Consider the following 20,091-nt stretch of genomic DNA (forward strand, 5'->3'; position numbering starts at 1 on the left):
TCGGGCATTTTTCCGTAGGTCAATTGATAATTTCAATGGAAAGTCTATCTTGCTGCCTACCTTTTGCTAGGAACACAATTGGAGCGAACGACGAATTTCGCCCTACGCGGCGACAAAATGAGCCGCGAAAATTCGTCGTATGGAACACAATACCGACGAAATTATAAAACAGCTGATGAAGTTGTTTACTTTTTGCTCATTTGTTGACTACAATGAATTATACAAGAACACATAATTCTTTACGTTCTCTATTATAATTTCACTTATGTCCATCTTCTCTATTATAAATTCACTGATATCCATCTTCACTCAGGCGCAAGTACACAAATAAATAAACAAATTAATTATGTTTTTTTATACGAGTAACAGATAGTAGAGTGGCCATAACAAATTTTAAAGTAAAAAGTAACTTTATTTACTAAAACACATAAAATTCGTACAAGTATGGCCACCTTGTACTGTTTTGTTCGCCGGTCGCCGGCGTATGAAATAGAAATAAAGCTAATTGAGTTCGCGGCGACCGACGAAATTTTCGCCGGTGCCGTGATTGTGTGCACTTCCATATACACATATGTGTTTTATTTTTGACGACGAACATACGCCGCGAAAAAATTCGTCGTTCGCTCCAATTGTGTTCCTAGCATTTTCCGTTGAATTTGCTTGTTATTAAATTTTTGCGCGCCTTTTTCCCCTCTGGTTTCGTACTTCATAATTTTTCCTTTTTTATTATCATGTCTATGTTTTTTCTCTCCTCATTCTCCTTTTTCTCTTTCGCCTTCGTACGATTTGTTTCAACTGTTAAATATCCGCTACTTTTGCTTTGCAACTGTTTAGCTTTTATTCAAAAAAATAAGCTTTCGTGCTTTTTTTGCAACTGTGCAACTTGCTCCACTCGGCAATCATTAACTTGACGTTTAGTATTACGGTAGGCAAATAATTTATTATTGAAGGAAATTTCGTAGAATTTAGTTAATTTTAATTGTACAATTCTTTTTTAAATAGAACATTCACATACAATGGCTTCGGTTATTACGCGCAGCAATCTGCTAAAGGAAATAATCAATCCCAAAGTCTGTCAAAAGGTAAATTTCTCCAACGAAAAGAAAAAATGCAAAAATTCAAACAAATATTTTTACATAATTGGCGAAATGAAAAAAAGCTACTCGTCCGTCATCTGTCTACGGTCAAGGTGATGATGCAGGGGAAGAGAGAGAATGAAATTTAAACAATTTCATTTTATATGTGTGAAGAGCAGTAGCATTTGAAGAAAGCTGAAAAATAATTAACAAAATATGTGTGACGTAACATATTTTTCATGGAGATAATAGTGTACATTTCTCCCCCTCGAGTGGGATGATGTGTTTGTTTGTTAGTTTGCCAGTCAGTCAGCCAGCCAGTTGCAGTGTTTTGTTTTTGTTTGAACCCCAAAGAAAATAAATGTGAGTGAGTTGGGGAAAGAAAGCAATTCGAGAAAAAGTGAAGGTATTTTTTTTATCAATGTTAATGTGAAATAAAAATCGAACGAAGGTGATGTCAATGGCGAACCTTGTACTTTTATTTCGTCTCATTTTATGCCACAAAATTAGACAAACTTTGTTTGTTTTGCGAAATTTCAAAAAGAATTTCTTATCACCGGTAAAGCAACTGCTGATTTGAGTTTTAATCAGCCATGGTAGTCCCAAGCCCCCACTCACTTTTGACGTCACTTATGCGGCCCAAAAATTTATGCTGGCAAAAACCCTGTGACTCACTCTAAAAATCTCGTGACTTGTTGTTGTTTGACATCTAACGAATAACATTCCAGTTTTTAGTTTTAAATCAATTCTGTTGCCGGGTCTAATCTTTCTTAATATTTGTTTTTGATTTTGTCTGCTGTTTGTTTAGTTATCACCGCGTTCAAGATTGTTTGGAGTGCGACAAATGTTAGGCTGTATTAGTGACCATGATTTATATATTTACATACCTAACTTTGTCGTGTTGTTTGTTTTAATTTGTTATTCTAATTTGTTGTTAAATGTTTTTTTTTATTACAGATTTTGGGTTCTGTTGCTGCTGTCCAAAGCCAACAACAACGTAATCTAAACGTACAGGAACATGTTTCCTATAAGCTCTTGAACGATGGCGGTATTGCTACACCCAAGTAAGTGATGTTATTCAATTTAAACAGGTTGTTGTTTTTAATTCATACTTTTATTCTTATTCAGAAATTGTGGGATTGAGGGGTTTTAAAAATGCAACTTAGAGAAAGTGTTAGATGCCATTTTGTTTTACATTTTCGCAATGGATAATTTAGGAAAAATATGGAAAAAATCTTCTGTGGAATGTGAACACATCACTATTTAAAGATCCTTATTAAATTAGTTTTTAGAGCTGCCTTTTTAGTCCGGAAAGCCGTTGTTTCACTGGAAGGCAATTGCGTTAACAATAACATTTTAGAAGATTAGTTCACAATACTATTTAAAAAATAGCACGCCTGTTCCAACACCACTTTGGAGCCTTTGGGAATTTAACTTAAATTTTTCCATATTTAGAGATTATATTAGAAAGAGATTGCTAAACCCAAGTAAGTAGTAGAAATCAATTCAAACAGGTCGTAATTTAAATACATAGTTTTATACTCTCAGTTATATAGCTACAGAGGGTATATATCATTTGATACGACCAAAACGTGCCTCATCGAAATACGGTTTTAGACCTTAGGTCTCTTTGGACCAAATCCGTTTCAGGACATTTGGAGTTGATCTAGCGATGTCTGTCCGTCTATCTGTCTGTATGGCTGGCTGGTGCGCACGATAACTCTCGAAGGGAGTATCCGATTCAAACTTGGTACATCGTTATTTTATTGTCAAACTTAGATCGAGCTCGGAGAAGTGCAACATCGGCCCGCTACTTCAGCTACCTCCCCCACAAAATGTCAATATTTTCAAAAGAAAGTAATTTTCTGCACAGAAAGAAAAATGATATGATTTTGCTCTAACTTTGCAAATCCTAATATTTGAGTCAGTGCTAGGTTAGGTGCGAAAATGGACATTATCGGTCCACATCCTCACAAAGGGTTAACATTTTGAATAATTACAACTATTATAAAATGTGATGCAAGAGTCCGATGGTCTATAAATTTCATACATCTCAATATCTTCATTAACCCAAGGTCTGGTGTAAGATGGATCGATCCACTCCTTCTGGTACCTCCCCTATAAAGACTCAAAATCTATATATATAAAAGAAAGTTGTGTTAGTTACTACGCTTATAACTTAAGAACCGCTGGACTGATTTTAACGATTCATACAAATTCGGAATTGTCTCCTCTCCGAAAAGGATAATATCCAAAAAAATCGCGTAAAAATGTGATATTTTAACATTTTCATTTTGACTTTTGAAATGTACAATAGTAATGTTTTATTTTGCATGATTTTTTTCCATTTTGACTTACTTTTTTCTAATGTACATTTGTAGTGTTTTTTATTTTTGAATTCAAATATTAATACCAAATTATTTAATTGACTTGATTTCTTGAGAAATGAAATTGATGGCGAGTTACATGGAAATGTAGTACCAAATTATGTGGTGGCGAAACGGAATAGATGATGTCGAAATAATTTAATGGAATCGAATTTTAAAATAGAAGTACAATCTATTGACAAACTATATAAGGATCTTTAAACATTTGCTGTAAAAAATCAGCGAACAAGTTGAAGATTTTTTCAATGTGTTATTCTTCTTTTGTCATTTTTTTCAATTTGTATTATCCAATTGAATTCAGTAAATTTTTTTGTGAACAAAATAAAGAATAATTTTTCACTATATACAAATTTTCACCAAAAAATGAAATGAGTGGGAAATACGATGTTAACTGACATCTACCTTTCAACTCCAGGGCCTACATCGTGGTTCAGCTGGAAGATTCGAACACATTTAAACAAACAAAAATGACCGAAAAAGCCTAATGGGGCTCATTTCAAAGCGTGGAACTACTTATTTCCTGTCACAATAATCCGTCCAATGTACAATCAGAAAATTACCAAATATAAAGGGTGGAAAATAGTAGAGCGAATGGGATTCTTAGTAAGAAAAGGATTTCTATCCTTCCAGAAATTCTTCCCAAACATTCAAGATACCTTAAATGGCTTTTGCAGGTCATGATCATAATTTTTTTTGCAGGTCATGATCATAACTCACGTATAAGGGTACAACCCGATTTCATATTTATATAACCATCGTATGATTTAAACTATTTTTGGTGTCTTGGTCACTTTTTTAATATTTTGGCCATTATTTGGCATCTTTGTTTCTAAGGAGGTAGAGAACCTCTTCGCATAAAGTTTGAAATTTTCAGAGTAGGGCCCATTTTGGTCTTGACCACATTCATTAATTGATTTGGCTAAAAATTGTATTTATGCCCCTGGGGTAGGGAACCATCATACAGATAATTGCCACATAGGAATTTATTTAAGTAAAGTCCCCATATAAGTATCCCCAAGTCCACTTTCACATCTAATTGGTGGTCAGAAAAGAAAATTTTGTTTTCTATTGAATTTGTAACCCCCAAGAGAATATTGGTTGGGCCACGTTTTGGTATAACCCTTATATAAATGTATCCCTGATTTCAGCTGTGACCGTGGTCTTGGCCACGTTTTTCAACTGATTTTGCCATTATTTGCTGTATTTAGGCTACTTTTTGTGTAGAGAACCATCTTACAGAAAAATGTCAACATACGTAAATATTTTGGTACAGTCCCCATATAGTCCTCAGGCCTGCCGATCTATAGTGATGTTTACCGATTGGCGGACAACAACGCGGGTATTGTTTAATCGTCATTGAATTTTACTATGAACAAGAAAATATACTTTTTGGGGACTCTCATGCGCAATTTGATGTGCTATGGTAATGGGTGTAAAAGCGTAATTAACTTTGACTATTCAGAAATTATTTTGCCCTCCTTCCATAGTTATTTATTTCTACTTAGTCGAATCAATATTTATATTAAAATTTGTTCACCTTTATGAGGTAGATTTGTAAAATATTATGCTATGCAAAATTTGCATTAAAGACTAAAACTACGGGCCGGCAACGCGGACCGGGCCAGCTAGTTTTAAATATTTATGAAGTTCATAAAGCATGAAATTAACATCCGATTCCATTTAGACATGGCACATCTCAATAAAAGAAAAGCTAAACTGACCTTTGATCAATGCAAAAAAATAAAACAAATGTCTACAGTCAGTGGTGAATGTGGCTATTGAGGTTTCTATTTTAGTGATTACAAGATGCAAAGTCAAACGAACTATTATGTTATCAGTAAAAGCAATTTAAAACGGTAAGGGAAAGGGGATAGAGGAGTGGGTTACTTTTTGCTTGCCATACATGGAACATGGTTGTAATCACAGTAGACGCCTAATTAAATGTACTGTGACTTTAATGGATTATTTTTATAGATTAATTTTTTATGATATATTATTATCACCACTTAATGGATTATATTTAACTTGTGTATATTAAAATAAGATTCCGATTATCACAGATTGTGATGTAGGCACACGTCACTGGTGTTATTTTCAATCATATCTTATCTGGACTTTGGAATTTTGAACGAAAACCCTGACAAATGCTGATATGAATAAGTACTTGTTCTTTTGGCCCACTAATCATTAGACAGCAGTTGTGTGTCATTGTTAATGACATAAATCACAATTATGGATCCTTAAATAAGTTTTGAAACATGAAATATTATTTATTTGAAATAAAATACTAATCTAGGGAATTATTAATTTGCATATTTTTATACCTTGCACCATAGTATGGAGGGTATATTAAGTTTGTCATTCTGTCTGTAATACCTCGAAGAGTACAATTTAAACCCCACAAAGTATATATATTCTAGATCAGCATAAATTTCTATGTCGATCTAGAGATGTCCGTCCGTCTGTCGAAATCAATCTAGCTTCCAAACGAAATGAGGTTGGTTGATAAAATTTTACTAAAATGTATATTATGTCTGCAGGACTTTTGGTATTGAAAATGGGCCAAACAGGTTCACGTTTTGGTATAGCCCCCATATAATGGCACCTCCCTATTTTCGGTATTTTGGTGATTTAAGCGACAATGTTTCAAATTTGGTATTTGAAGTTCGTAATATATTCTACAGCCTATGAGAGAAAATTGTCCGTGCAGGTCTACGCCCCGGCTACATTCCGTATTATTAAGATTTTTAAAGTATTTTTAACGGATTTTATTTTTTTGAAAATTGCCAATTCTTTCCAAATGGTAGAGGGCATTCACATTCGACCCGGCCGAACTTACTGCTTTTTTACTTGTTTAACTTGAAAACTATTTATAAGTTAATAATATTTTTTTTTGTTTTTATTTCAGATTCGGTGTTGCAACCTCAGCCACTGAGGCCCGTGAAATTGCCCAAAAATTGAACACCAACAACTTGGTTTTGAAGGCTCAAGTCTTGGCCGGTGGTCGTGGCAAGGGTGCCTTCAAAAATGGTTTCAAGGGTGGTGTACGTGTTGTCAATGAGTAAGTTGCATTTTACTGGAAAATTAATAACTTTAAAACTTAATATTTTTCCTGAGTATTCGAAATTTGGACACAAAAAATATTCTTAAGTTAAAACTCAGTTTATTGGAGAGAGGTGCCTAAAACATTACATTCATTGTTCACGAGAGCAAGACGGGAATTTCGCCCTCATTGGCCTGTCCAAGGTATATTGAATGGATAGAGTCATCATTAAATTTCAATTTTCGTCATCAAATTTCAATTTTCGTCATCAAAATATCGGATTTTGATAAATAAATGTCGGAAATATTGTAAAAGGAGAAGAAAATAGTTATTTTTTCTGGACAAATTGCCAGAACAAATTATAATTTTTCGGCAAAATCTTCTCTAGAAAGTACCATTTAGAAAATGCATCTTCCAATCACCATTTCTTCCTAGTTTTTTTTCTTCATTTTGGTTTAAAAAATTGTTATTATTTTGACATTTATCGTTTAGAGACAACTCAAATTGAAGATATTCCTTGGACCTGGCCCATATTTCTTCATAAACTCAGTATTACTTTTATTGAATTAACTTAGTTGTGATTAATATTTATTTGCTTATTTATTCGTTTATTTTACAACCATTTCTTTTAGTCCCAAAGAAGCCGAAGATGTTGCTTCCAAAATGATCAACCAACTTTTGGTAACCAAACAAACTGGTGCCGCTGGTCGCATCTGTAAGAAGGTTATGGTTGCCGAACGCAAATTCCCCCGTCGTGAATTCTATTTTGCCGTCATGATGGAGCGTGCATTCAATGTAAGTATCAAGGTGTCCAACCCATTTATGTATTTATATTGCTATATACAAAGTCTGCAGGCCGACTAAAGCGAATACAATATGCTTAAGAAAAGAAGTTATATACTCCAACAAAAGAGCTTTCTTCGAGCGTTTTGTTTTTCAAAACCTTGAATCCCATGCTGCCCCACATGGTGCAGAGAAGAAATGGCCCGATTTGATCTTGTATTTATGGAAACATTGAGATGTACCAAGTCTGAATGGAATCGCATGTTAATTTCGCTTTTTATGAGCTTCATGGATATTCAAAACTTTGTGGGAGAGGTACCAGAAGTAGTGGACCGATATATCCTAATTTCACACCAGACCTTGGATTTATAAAAATATTGGGATGTGTGTAATTTGACGAGAACAGGGTGCTTATTTCGGATTTTATGATCATTTTGGTTATTCAAAACTTTTACCCTTTGTGGGAAGATACCAGAAGTAGTGGACCGATATATCCTAATTTTACACCAGACCTTGGGTTTATAAAAATATTGGGATGTGTGTAATTTGACGAGAACAGGATGCTTATTTCGGATTTTATGATCGTTTTGGTTATTCAAAACTTTGATCCTTTGTGGGGTAGGTACCAAAAGGAATGGTCCGATCTCTACCATCTTTATAGACGATCTTGTTTTTATGGAAACATTGAGATGTGCCAAGTCAGAATGGAATCGGATGTTAATTTCGTGTTTTATGAGCTTCAATGATATTTAAAATTTCGACCCTTTGTGGGGGAGGTACCAGAGGGAGTGGACCTACACATTCCATTTTCTCACCAGACCTTGGGTTAATAAAAATATTGTGATGTGTGTAATTTAAAGACAATCCGACACTTTCATCATCAACTGGAAAGAGACATTTTCAAAAGTTCATTTGTGTTGAACTCGAAAGAGAAATGATCAAATATCCATCCTCAGATGACCTATGCCCTAATAAGGCAACAATTTCAAAATATAGAAAAATTCAATTTGTGAAAAATGCTATGTGGAAGTAAAAACAGCTTATTACCGGAAGTTTTCAAAAGTTCTCAAGTTGCATATTGGACGGTTTCCGAGTTTTCCAATTGTCATATACTTAGGAAGCAGTTTATTCTGCTTGATATTGCCGGCCAGATAGCCTTAGATACCTTATAACACCTGCCTTATATGCTGTTTGATCTAGAGACTCCCTATTATAGAGTGGGACCTTCCTCTCCCGATCATGTATGTCCTTCCTGACACGCCTGGTGGAATATTTTTGGATGATTCCATGATAACAGCCAAGCTGGTACTGCAACGGAAACATATGGTTATGCTGGCTTCTCGTACGCCATACTTTCGGCTCCTCAGGTAGATAGCCATGAGGAGAAATCACGTCACAGTTCTCAGGGCAGCATTCTGGCAGGTCTGAATGTTATTTTACTGTGTAGCACTTATATCCGCAGACCATATAGGGGCCGCATAACTGACCCCAGACTGACCATCATAGTTTTCGCATCCCAATTGCTGCCGGCTAGAGCTTTGAGGTCCGTGTTTTCTTTTTGTCGCAGCAGTGGCTGTTGGTCGAGTAAAATCGAACAAATTGTAGCTCTGATTCATATCGTTATCTCTTATTTCTGTTATATATTTTACTCAAAAATGTTCTTCTTTCAATTTCAGGGCCCCGTTGTCATTGCCTCATCTCAGGGTGGTGTTAACATTGAAGAAGTTGCTGCCGAAAATCCCGATGCCATTATCTATGAACCCATCGATATCAAAAAGGGTTTGACCAAAGAACAAGCCTTGAAGGTGGTGAAGAAAGTCGGTTTGGAGGATAAACATGCCAACGACACCGTTGATATGTTGCAGAACATGTACAAATTGTTTGTCGAAAAGGATGCCTTGTTGATTGAAATCAATCCCTATGCTGAGGATGCCATGCAAGGATGTGAGTATATTGAATACAATAAAATATTAAATAAAGAAAACACTAAAAGTAAAACGATTGGCGAAAAACATTGATTAGGATCCTTTGAGACCACAAATGACAATCATTTTATTTAAGTGTTTTTTTTTTTTTTTATTTCACACTAGTTGGGGATTCAGTTGCGTAGAATTTCATGAAGAAAAACAGAGTTTTAAAGAGAGATTTAGGCACTGTTTCTCTGTGGCGATACGGAATCTAATGCGAAAGAAAAACACCATTTCTAGGACTTTCTTCAAAAACAGAATTAAAATTGAAAACAAAATTTAGAAAGCAAATTTGAAAACTGTGTTTTTCTTTCCAATCACTTCCGTATCTTCATACAGAACAGGCTCTTATTTCCTATCAGGTTAATATGTTATTAGTTATTATGAGCCAGTTGGCTTAATTGAATTACAAGTTAAATAAATTTTCGTTTAATGAAATGTACTCCGTGCCTGTATCCCAACTAGGCAGCTCTCTACAGGAATCTTACTTAAAACAAAATTTAGATTGCAAAATTCATTTATCTAAAAAAAAAAAAAAAACAAAATTGGTTTTATTTAACCCCCATCTGTGTTTCGAAATGTCTTTGGCTAACATAGTTTTTTTTAAGATTTTCTTGTATTTTAACAACGATAGTTGATTTTTATATTATTTTTTTTTAATCCCTAACATTTGTATTTACATTTATTTCATTGCAATCGAACTCCATGTGTGTGTGTGTGTCTTCTGTTAATGAACATTTTGAAAAATAATACACACAAAATCGCGCAGCCTGTAAGTAGTTGAATTAGATTTTCATGTTACTATTTATTCGTGTTCATTTTAAAATGCTTTTATTTTTTTATAATTTACAATAGCCTTCCCTCTGTTTCAAAAACACAAGACACATAAAATTGAACCCAATTTCAGTAGAATTTGATTTAAAACTTAAATTTTTTTGACGAATTTTCTATCTAATGGTTTGTTCCAGAACTGCTAAAATATTAAAATTTTTACAACTATGAAAGATTTTCCCTTAATGATTAAAATTTACAAAACTAGTAGATTCATGCAGGTTCTGGAAAAAACCATATATTATTCAGCAAATCCCTATTTTGACCAATTTCTATCTCAATTGTATTGGGGCTGTAAATTTTCCATATTACCAGCTCTGACGACTTCGTAGTATGATTATGTGTATTTATACCCTCAGCCATATTGCTACAGAGGGTATATATCATTTGATACGGACAAAACGTGCCTCATCGCAATAACGGTTTTAGACCAGGTCCCTTTGAACCAAATCTGTTTCTGCACATTTGTAGTCGATGTAGCGATGTCCGTCCATTTGGCTGATGCTCACGATAACTCTCGAAGGGAGTATCCGATTTAATCCAAACTTGGTATATTGTCAAATTTAGATCAAGTTCGGAGATGGGCAATATCGGTCCACTCCTTCTGGTACCTTCCCCACAAAATGTTAATATTTCCAAAGAAAATAATTCAAAGAAAGTGAAAGGATGGTCCGATCTTTCCCCAACTTTGGAAATTCTAATATTTGCATCAGTGCTAGGTCAGGTACCAAAATGGACAAACAAACAATGGATGGGTGGAACGCATCAAGTACCTCCCCAACAATTTGGAATAATTTTAACTCTTATAAAATGTGATGTAAGTGTCCGATTGTCTTCAAATTACACACATCACAATATTCTTATTAATCCAATCTCTGGTGTAAAGATGGAATATATTGGTCCACTCCTTCTGGTACCTCCCCCACAAAGGGTCAAAATTTTGAGTATCCATGAAGTTCATAAAACGCGAAAATAACGTCCGATTCCATTCAGATTCGGTGTATCTCAATATTTCAATAAACAAAAGATCTTTTATAAAGATGGTAGAGATCGGACCATTCCTTCTGGTACCTCTCCCACAAAGGGTTAACATTTTTAATGACAAAAACAATCATAAAATCCAAAATAAGCATCCGGTTCTCTTCAAATTACACACATCACAGTATTTTTATTAATCCAAGTTCTGGGCTGAAAATGGGATATATCGGTCAACTCCTTCTGGTACCTCTCCCACAAAGGGTCAAAATTTTGAATATTCATGGAGCTCATAAAACAGGAAATTAACATTCGATTTCGTTCAGACTTGGAATATCTCAATATTCCCATAAACACAAGATCTTTTATAAAGGTGCTAGAGATCGGATCATTCCTTCTGGTAACTCCCCCACAAAGGGTCAAAGTTTTGAATAACTAAAACGATTATAAAATCCGAAATAAGTATCCGGTTCTCTTCAAATTACACACATCCCATTATTTTTACTAACACAAGATCTGCTGTGAAGATGGAATATATCGGTCCACTGCTTCTGGTACCTTCCCCACAAAGGGTCAAAGTTTTGAATATTCATGGAGCTCATAAAACACGGAATTAACATTTGATTCCATTCAGACTTGGCACATCTCAATATTCCCATAAACACATGATCTTTTATAAAGGTGCTAGAGATCGGATCATTCCTTCTGGTAACTCCCCCACAAAAGGTCAAAGTTTTGAACTAAAACTAAACGATTATAAAATCCAAAATAAGCATCCGATTCTCTTCAAATTACACACATCACAATATTTTTATTAACCCAAGGTCTTGGCTGAAAATGGGATATATCGGTCCAATCCTTCTGGTACCTCCCCCACAAAGGGTCAAAATTTTGAATATTCATGGAGCTCATAAAATGCAAAATTAACATGCGATTAAATTCAGACTTGGCACATCTCAATATTTCCATCAATACAAGATCTGTTATAAAGATGATAGATATCGGACCATTTCTTCTGGTATCTCCCCCACATAGGGTTCACGATTTTTGAAAAAGTATAGAAAGGAGTTGATATAGTCCATATACGGCACGTTGTAATATTTATATCAGTCTTAGGTCAGATACGAATTAGTCAATATTGGCCAACTGCTTCGGAAACTCCCCCATAAAGGGTTAAAAGTTTGAATAATCATAGCTCAAGGCTGGGGGTATACATCTGTCGGCAAATCCGACTGATTGTATTTTAGTTGTTTTATTTCCTTTTTGTTCTAAAACCCATAGAACCTGTGTAGTTACTTCTTCCATGTTCTTTTTTGTATTTTTGATATATGTTTTGCAAACGCTTTACCTTTATTTTTTCACAAACGTTATTTTATGCTGCCGCTTTTTTACTTTGTTTAAATATGTTCAATTATTTCCAAATCTAACTGATTTTTTTTTTTTCAAATTTAGTCTTTGCCCTCGATGCCAAATTCCGTTTCGATGATAACGGTGAATTCCGTCAAAAGGAATTGTTTGCCATGCGCGATTGGACCCAAGAGGATCCACGTGAAGTTGAAGCTGCCAAATATGACTTGAACTACATTACCTTGGATGGTACCATTGGTTGTATGGTCAATGGTGCTGGTTTGGCTATGGCCACCATGGATATCATTAAGCTGTATGGTGGTGATCCAGCCAATTTCTTGGATGTGGGTGGTGGTGCCACTGCTACTGCCGTCAAGGAAGCTTTCAAAATTATTACTGCCGATCCCAAGGTGATGTGCATTTTGGTTAACATCTTTGGTGGTATTATGCGTTGTGATGTCATTGCTGAGGGTATTATTGCTGCCGCCAAGGATTTGCAAATGAAAATGCCAATTGTGTGCAGGTTGCAGGTGAGTTTCTTAAAAAAAAAGATAAAAAATCAAACAAACTTTAATCCCTCTCCCATTTCTGTATTCCGCAGGGCACCAATGTAAATGAGGCTCGTGAATTGATCAAGAAATCTGGCTTGAGAATTATTCCCCGTCACGACTTGGATGAGGCTGCCAATTTGGCCGTGCACTTGGCCAAGATCGTCGAGTTGGCCCGTGAAGTCAAAATGGATGTCAGCTTTGAAATTCCCGACAGCGTCAAGTAGACATTTATTTATTCTACCATCAATAAACAAAATGATTTACCACCAACACCACCATCTCTTACATCCTTACCCTTAGCTATTGATTGCTTCTACAATATTAAAAAAAATATACACCAACTATTCATAAATTCTCTGAAACTATTAGATAAACAATAAAAAAAAACATTTATCACCGAAAAAAAAATTGGAAACCCACCCAATATGGCCAGCATTGTAGTTTTGCAAAAGGTTATTCTAAGATCCATGGAATGTTTGAATTGTTATTACATCCATTTAAAACCCAAAAAAACAACAACAAAATCAATCAATCAATGAATGAATGATATTGCAGCTTCTAAAGCTATTCATCCTAACCTATAAAAAATAAATTAGAATATCATTGTTAATATATGGAAAAGAATGAAAACCCGAGCACTTTCTTATTGTAACATTTAAATGCACAAGATGTTGAATGTAAATATATATGTGTAATAATCGAAGACTCCGAAAAACCTTTCTTTCTCTTCCACAAAAAGAGCCATACATTGTGACTGCCTTCATGTCTTTTTTGTTGTTGTTATGTCCATATAGTTTCATTGATTTTTATTATAAAGAAATTACCATCATTTTTTCTCTTAGTTGTTTATATATATTTTAAATAATTTGTTTGCAAGAAAATGTCCCATGGCATGTTCTTGGTTTTTGTTGTTACGCTATATTTTACATCATTTTCTTCTATCTCTCTCTTAATTTTTTCCTATTTTTAAGTTTTATTTTAAACAAAAATACACTCATAATACAAAGAAGACCAATACCTCTTTGAAACCAAAAAATCAAACAACTGCCTGTTTTCTTTTATCAGTCATCGATTATCTCTGCCTTAATACCATTACTAATAAACCACTTGATGTTTCTCTTCTATCTTTTTTATAGAAAAGCTTAAATCAAGTCCTTTTTAGAACGGCTGTTCATCTTTGCCAAGAAGGACAGTTCTGCTACTACATACATGTGGTTAATAACTTTTCTTTAATTTCTGTAAAATTTCATTTAATTAACAAAATTTAATTCAATTTGAATATATTTGTGTAACAATTAAATAATAATATGTGATATAATGATTTGGAAATATATATGTTTTTAGAGCTATATATGTTTCATTTTTTAAAACAATTTGTTTTTCGTGTAATGAAATCTGTTGGAAAAGAAACTTGTTTTTGTGTTTAATTTTGGCCAAGGGACTGGCTCGACGTATATCTGAGTCAAGTTAAAAAAGTGAAATAGTATCAATCGGTTTTTCCGACCAATGTATACCCTCCGGCCTTAAGTTTTAATTATTCAAGTTGTTGACCAAAGCAGTTTGGCAATATTGACCACTTCGTATCTGACCTAAGACTGATAAAAATACTACAACGTGCCAGATTTGGACTAATCGACTACTTCCCATACTTTATATGAGATATGTGCAACTCCAGATGGGATTGGCAAATATATATCATCTTCACAACAGATCTTGAGTTAGCAAATTTTGCGTTTTATTAGCTTCATGGTTGTTCAAAATTTTGACCCTTTGTGGGGGAGTTACCATAAGGAGTGGTCCGATATATCCCATTTTCACACCAGACCTCGGGTTAAAAAAAAATATTGTTATGTGTATAATTTGAAGAATGCCAGATGCTTATTTCGGATTTTAGGATCGTTTTGGTTATTTAAAACTTCAAACCTTTGTGGAGGAGGTACCAGCAGGAATGATCCGATCTCTATCATCTTTATAAAAGATCTTGTGTTGATGGAAATATTGAGATGTACCATGTCTGAGTGGATGTTAATTTCGTGTTTTAGAAACCTCTAGATCAAGAGGCCCATCGGGCAGGTCTGAGTGGCATTCATATTGATGACGTCGAAGATGTCATCATCAATTACAAGTTGAAAACCGTCCTCGGAGTCCACCCTTCCATTCCATTGCAGCTGAAGAACGTCAGCTGCCTATACCAACCAGGGCAGTTTTGGCACAATTACGTTCAGGATGATGCAGTCGTCTCAATTCGTATTAAGCACGAATTGACGAAGATGTGCGTGACGTCTGTCCGTCGTGTGATACAGACCCTAACAATACGCTGCACCTCTTTAATTGTATCGCCAAACCTAATCAACTCACTTCAGAAGATCCCGTTAAGATAGCCAAAATTTTAAACCTGTAGCTTGAACCAGATTAGCAGAATCCAAAACATCTGCATGTACTACTGCTACTACTACAACAACAAGTACGAAGTTTACCTTCACCTCAACAAAAATGACTTGAAGTTCAGTCACGGACAGTGATTCAGGATTGTCTGCTACCACTAGGAGCACGAAACGGAACGAAGGCAATGCTCTGACTCTTGACCCAGTTAACGACAGCGTGATAAGAAAGATGCAAGCAATTCGCCAGATTATTGAGGATATGGGACCGTTAAGGCTGAGTCAAGGCAGTATTCTCCTCCTTTCTGCCGAAGAAGAGGAGGACATAAATACTAGAACAGACCTCGACCTCTAGTTGACTCCCAAGGAAGTCGACCTGAGTAGCTCCACCGTTCCCAATATCAATTAGTCGGTAAACACCGACTAGTCCATGCTTTCAAGGCAGTTGAAGTAGAAGGAGAACAAAGAGGCGTTTCTATTAAAAAAGGAGTGTTTTGAATTCTCTCGACACCAAAAAAAAAACTAAATCCAGGGAGACAAAGAATAAAAAGGCAGATCGGCTTTCTGATATCATCTCTAAACTGGGTCTGCTTCTAACTTCTAGTTCAAAAAGGATGGGACTTGTATCGATTGGGTCCTTAGCGATATGGCAGCTAGGCACTTTAGAAGAAGGCACTGCTGTCAGTTCGAGCCTATTCAGATATCAGTTGTTCAAAACTACTCTGGTTTGCTGTGGTAGCTCTCTTTCCTTAGCGGCATTTTCGGTGAGCAGTAAACTACTGTCGATGGGAATCTATCAGAGCTCAATGTTCCTTATCATTTAGCTTTGATGGATCCCTGCTTATAAGGACATTAGGAAATTCAAGAGGCTCAATATATGTGTATATTTCGCAGTTAAAGCCATGTGGCCAATGCCTTTCAAATAACGAATATTTTTTGCTCTTCCTAACAAAGTCTTGGGGCAAGTTCTGGCATTCTAAATCGATCGAAATGAATTTGTGAATACACATTCCAGATAATGGAAAAGTGACGCATTTATCCTTTATTCGACCAAGGATTGAAGATTTTGCATTGGTCCCGATATATTCTCCCTCTTTTTTACATGACTTCTAATTCCTCTGTTTTCTTCCATTTATTCGGCAAAGGATTGAAGATTCTACTGTGGTCTAAATATATCCTCCCTCTTTTTTACATGACATCCAATTCTTTCATTTCGGCTGAGGATTGAAGATTCGACTGTAGTCCTAATATATCCTCCCTCTTTTCTAGTCCTAATATATCCTCCCTCTTTCCTCTTTGTTCTTATTACTACTTTTCTATTTTACTCTCTCTCCCACATATCAATTTGAGTTTCTTATACTATAGCTCCTTATTAGTAAAAAAAAAACAATATGTTTTTATTAATAAAACTAGTTTAGAAACGATCAACTAAGGATAATATATGTGTCTCTTCTTGCTCCTTCCAATCGGCATCGCCATCTTCACCCAAGTTACCGGCATATTCTGTAAATAAAATACAACAAATTAACAAAAAGTCATTACATATATCAAATAGGAAACAATACCTCTCATAACACTGCGTATCGTTTTCATGGAAGCACCACGCAAATTCAATATTTGTAATACCCGGGATTTGATGGACTCTGAGGTGGCGCTGATTTCCAAGATAATATAATCAATCATCTGTAGGGTAAACAAACCGCCGGTTAAACGTTTTAGGTAATTATTTTCCGCCTCCTCTGTTTCATCCATGTCGTCATCCTATAAACGGGAGAGCATATTTTAATGGTGGAAAATAAAGAATTCAATTCTTTGAGACCTTAAAAATTTTTATAAAAAATTATTCGTAAAAGGATAAAAAAAAATTATGAATTAAAACTTAATTATTAAACATACCCTCGGTTGCTGGTCAATTTCCCTATCCACTGCCTCAACCTTCTCCAAATACTTCAAATGCAACTCCAACAAACGATCAACCTTTTCATGATCGTTTTCGGTAAATTTCGAAAGCAGCCGCTGTCTTTGGGCACCCTTACAATTTCTCAACATCGACGCAATGACGGCGCAGACATGTTCCTCATGAGCATCGGCGGACAATAGGCGTTTACTTTTCTTTGGCGTTTTCATAAAGAGTGGGAATATGGTACGCAGTCCTAAGATATCTACAAATTTATTACAATTATCACGACCATCCGGACCCGACATGGCATGATCGAGCACCTTTAAGGAACCATTTCGTGACATTTTCTTTTCCCTCAACATAAGGTTCATCAGCTGTAAACCTTCTCCTTTGAGGAACTTCTCACGATTCTCTTTGGCCATTAGTGCCGAACACATGCAATTGAATAGATTTTCCATATATTCTTGTTCCTCTGTCGAAGAGGGGTCATGTTTCTTATAGAAGGCCAATTGCTGGAGCAGGATATCAATGCCATCCAGCTCACCCAACATCAATTTGTTGTCATAATTGGTCTGTATTAGTATGGAAAGGATTTCACTGCAGTATAGTTTATTGGCATCGTAGGGTGGTTTTTGTTTAAGTCTTTTAAGGATCCAGGCTAAAAGGCCCTGTTGTGCCGCCTCTGCCACAATATCGTTATTCATTTCTGTAAGATTTTCCACAATCGACAAGGTGTTGTGCACACCATCGGCCTCCTCTTTTATTTGTTCATTAAGACGTTCTAAATTCTGCACCAAAAGGGCAATGACCTGTTGTTTGCGTAGGGCCTCAATTAAGACTTCGGCGCCATCACTACTTTCACCTGGAAGTACCACAAAATATTTAAAACCTCCTTCAAAAAAGTTTTATTTAAGTTATTCCCTACCCAAAATATCAACATCTGTAACCTCCTGCAAAAGATCAACAATTGCCACGGCAATATCAGTATTTGGATGATTTAACAATTCCAACAGACTTGGTATACCATTGAGCTCTACCAAAACGGGATATAAATCTGGTACAGTGGCAACAGCCTTTAACTCTTGTATTACCGAATGTAGTTCCACTTCCGAGTCCATGAATTTAATGGGATTATCGGAATACTTTATACGCAGCTCCTGATTTTTTAAGTTTTTCTTTTCGAACACCAATAGCAACTTTTTCAAACCTTGTTCGTCCAAGACATCACCTTCAGCTTCTTCACTTTCAACGTATTTCAGAATATTCATACGTTCCTCATTTGTTAGCTCGGGATCTAGTAGAGCTGCCGCCACCCCACTCAACTGGGGTATGGGTTCCTCAGGTTTGGCAAAATCGGCTGCCTCCTTGGCTTGGGCAATACGTTTCAAACGTTTGCTGTTCTTTTCCTCTTGCCTGCTGGGCGGTTTCTCCGGCGAGTAGTCCTCATCGTCTTCGTGAGACCGTTTCGGAGTGGCTTCCGGCTGGAAAAGTTTTAATTAGGAAAAAAGGTTTCTACAATATTCCAAGATGGGCACAACACTAGGGACGAGTTTTGATACATTGTCCGCATGTTTTGCTTGTCATTTCTTCTTTACTTACTTTGAAGGATAAAAGCTCTCCAATATCCATTCTTTATTGATTATCGCAGTAGTTTTTTTTCTGGAATTTGGTAGTAAATTAAACGCGATTTTGGTTGTTCTCAAAAAGTGGACGATAAAGATGTTTCGATGTTCCAAATAAATGAAAAAACGTTCCATGTGCCACGAACAAGAGACATAGGTATGAATGACCAATAAAGATACAACACAAAACAAAATGACCCGGTGAAGCTTTGTTTACGTATAAAACAAAAGTAAAATAGCAGACGAATGGGGTGGAAGACAGAAAGAAACCTGGTGTATGGTAATCACTGGGAAATGATAACGTGTTAAGTGATACTGATAAGGCTAATTGTTGAGATCAAATGTAAAATGACGTTCTTACATTTCTGTTTCGTGGTTTTATATGATTTTTAAGAGCTCAAAATAAAAAGGGGAAGGGACATCATTTGACATATCGGCAATCACAGGAAAATGATACCAAGTGGAGGGTTGTTAATGAAGAAGCTGTCTTTTTTTCTACATCCAACTAGGCAGAAGTAAAGAATAAACCAGAAAAAAAGAAAAAAAATAAGCTGCCCTTAAGTAAGAACTATAGGATTAAATTAAAAATAAACTGAAATTATGTCATTATGAAATTCAGCTGATATATTGTAATGACAGTAAAATGATAACAAGTTAAGTGATACTGATCACAGTAAAATGATAACAAGTTAAGTGATACTGATGCGACAGGTATTCAATTAAATTTAACGTTGTATAAAGGCTAGTTTATACATTATGTTGAGGTCATATGTAAAATGACGTTCTTACATTTATATTTGGTAGTTTTATATCATCTTAATTAATAATTAATTTTCTGTAGTTGTTGCATGGAAACATATCTCAGCTACGTTTTTACTAAGCTAATACCATGTTCAAACGGTTTGTCTACTCTATTATTTTTCAGAAGACCGACCATGATAGAAAAATACAGGTAGTCGCATCGACACAGCTGCTAGGACAATTGACTGTCAAACCGATTTTGGAATTGAAAATGTCGGATGAAAAATTGGTGAAATTTGTGAAAATTGTTGAAAAATGCAACAATTTGCTATTTGCGTCGTATACGAAAACATTTAAAAGTTTATTTATTTTTGAAAAAAAAAAAAAAAACATCTTAAATATGTTGGAATATCAATGTTCCCAAGCGTTGATGCATCTATCTTTATTCTTCTACCATGAGACCGACTATATAAGTCGTAAAACTACA

At 35.3% G+C, this 20,091-nt stretch overlaps 2 protein-coding genes across 2 annotated transcripts; one reads left to right on the top strand and one right to left on the bottom strand.

Moving 5' to 3' along the window:
- Nucleotides 1-850: 850 nt before the first annotated feature.
- LOC101890061 (succinate--CoA ligase [ADP-forming] subunit beta, mitochondrial) lies at nt 851-14,311 on the top strand. The gene is made up of 9 exons (XM_059123982.1): nt 851-925; nt 1,003-1,082; nt 2,034-2,140; nt 6,372-6,524; nt 7,139-7,301; nt 8,966-9,233; nt 12,515-12,939; nt 13,011-13,180; nt 14,097-14,311. The coding sequence occupies exons 2-9, from the start codon at nt 1,017-1,019 to the stop codon at nt 14,104-14,106; spliced, it is 1,362 nt and encodes a 453-aa protein (XP_058979965.1). The 5' UTR covers nt 851-925; nt 1,003-1,016; the 3' UTR covers nt 14,107-14,311.
- Nucleotides 14,312-16,719: 2,408 nt separating this feature from the next.
- LOC131803064 (beta-catenin-like protein 1) lies at nt 16,720-19,053 on the bottom strand. Its single transcript, XM_059123988.1, has 5 exons — nt 18,841-19,053; nt 18,167-18,722; nt 17,238-18,103; nt 16,907-17,102; nt 16,720-16,844 (listed from the first exon to the last, which is right to left on the bottom strand). Exons 1-5 carry the CDS (start codon nt 18,868-18,870, stop codon nt 16,756-16,758), a joined length of 1,737 nt encoding a protein of 578 aa, XP_058979971.1. The 5' UTR covers nt 18,871-19,053; the 3' UTR covers nt 16,720-16,755.
- Between the last annotated feature and the right edge of the window lie 1,038 nt (nt 19,054-20,091).

The sequence above is a fragment of the Musca domestica genome, unplaced genomic scaffold (assembly GCF_030504385.1).
Source record: "Musca domestica strain aabys unplaced genomic scaffold, Musca_domestica.polishedcontigs.V.1.1 261, whole genome shotgun sequence".
Classification (NCBI taxonomy): domain Eukaryota; kingdom Metazoa; phylum Arthropoda; class Insecta; order Diptera; family Muscidae; genus Musca; species Musca domestica.

Coding starts and splice junctions, on each gene's coding strand:
- LOC101890061 (XM_059123982.1), top strand. CDS start 1,017: ATGGCTTCGGTTATTACGCGCAGCAATCTGCTAAAGGAAATAATCAAT. Junction 2,141..6,371: donor GGCGGTATTGCTACACCCAA/GTAAGTGATGTT, acceptor TTTTTATTTCAG/ATTCGGTGTTGCAACCTCAG. Junction 9,234..12,514: donor TGAGGATGCCATGCAAGGAT/GTGAGTATATTG, acceptor TTTCAAATTTAG/TCTTTGCCCTCGATGCCAAA.
- LOC131803064 (XM_059123988.1), bottom strand. CDS start 18,870: ATGGATATTGGAGAGCTTTTATCCTTCAAA. Junction 18,723..18,840: donor GAGAGCTTTTATCCTTCAAA/GTAAGTAAAGAA, acceptor AAACTTTTCCAG/CCGGAAGCCACTCCGAAACG. Junction 18,104..18,166: donor TACAGATGTTGATATTTTGG/GTAGGGAATAAC, acceptor TGGTACTTCCAG/GTGAAAGTAGTGATGGCGCC.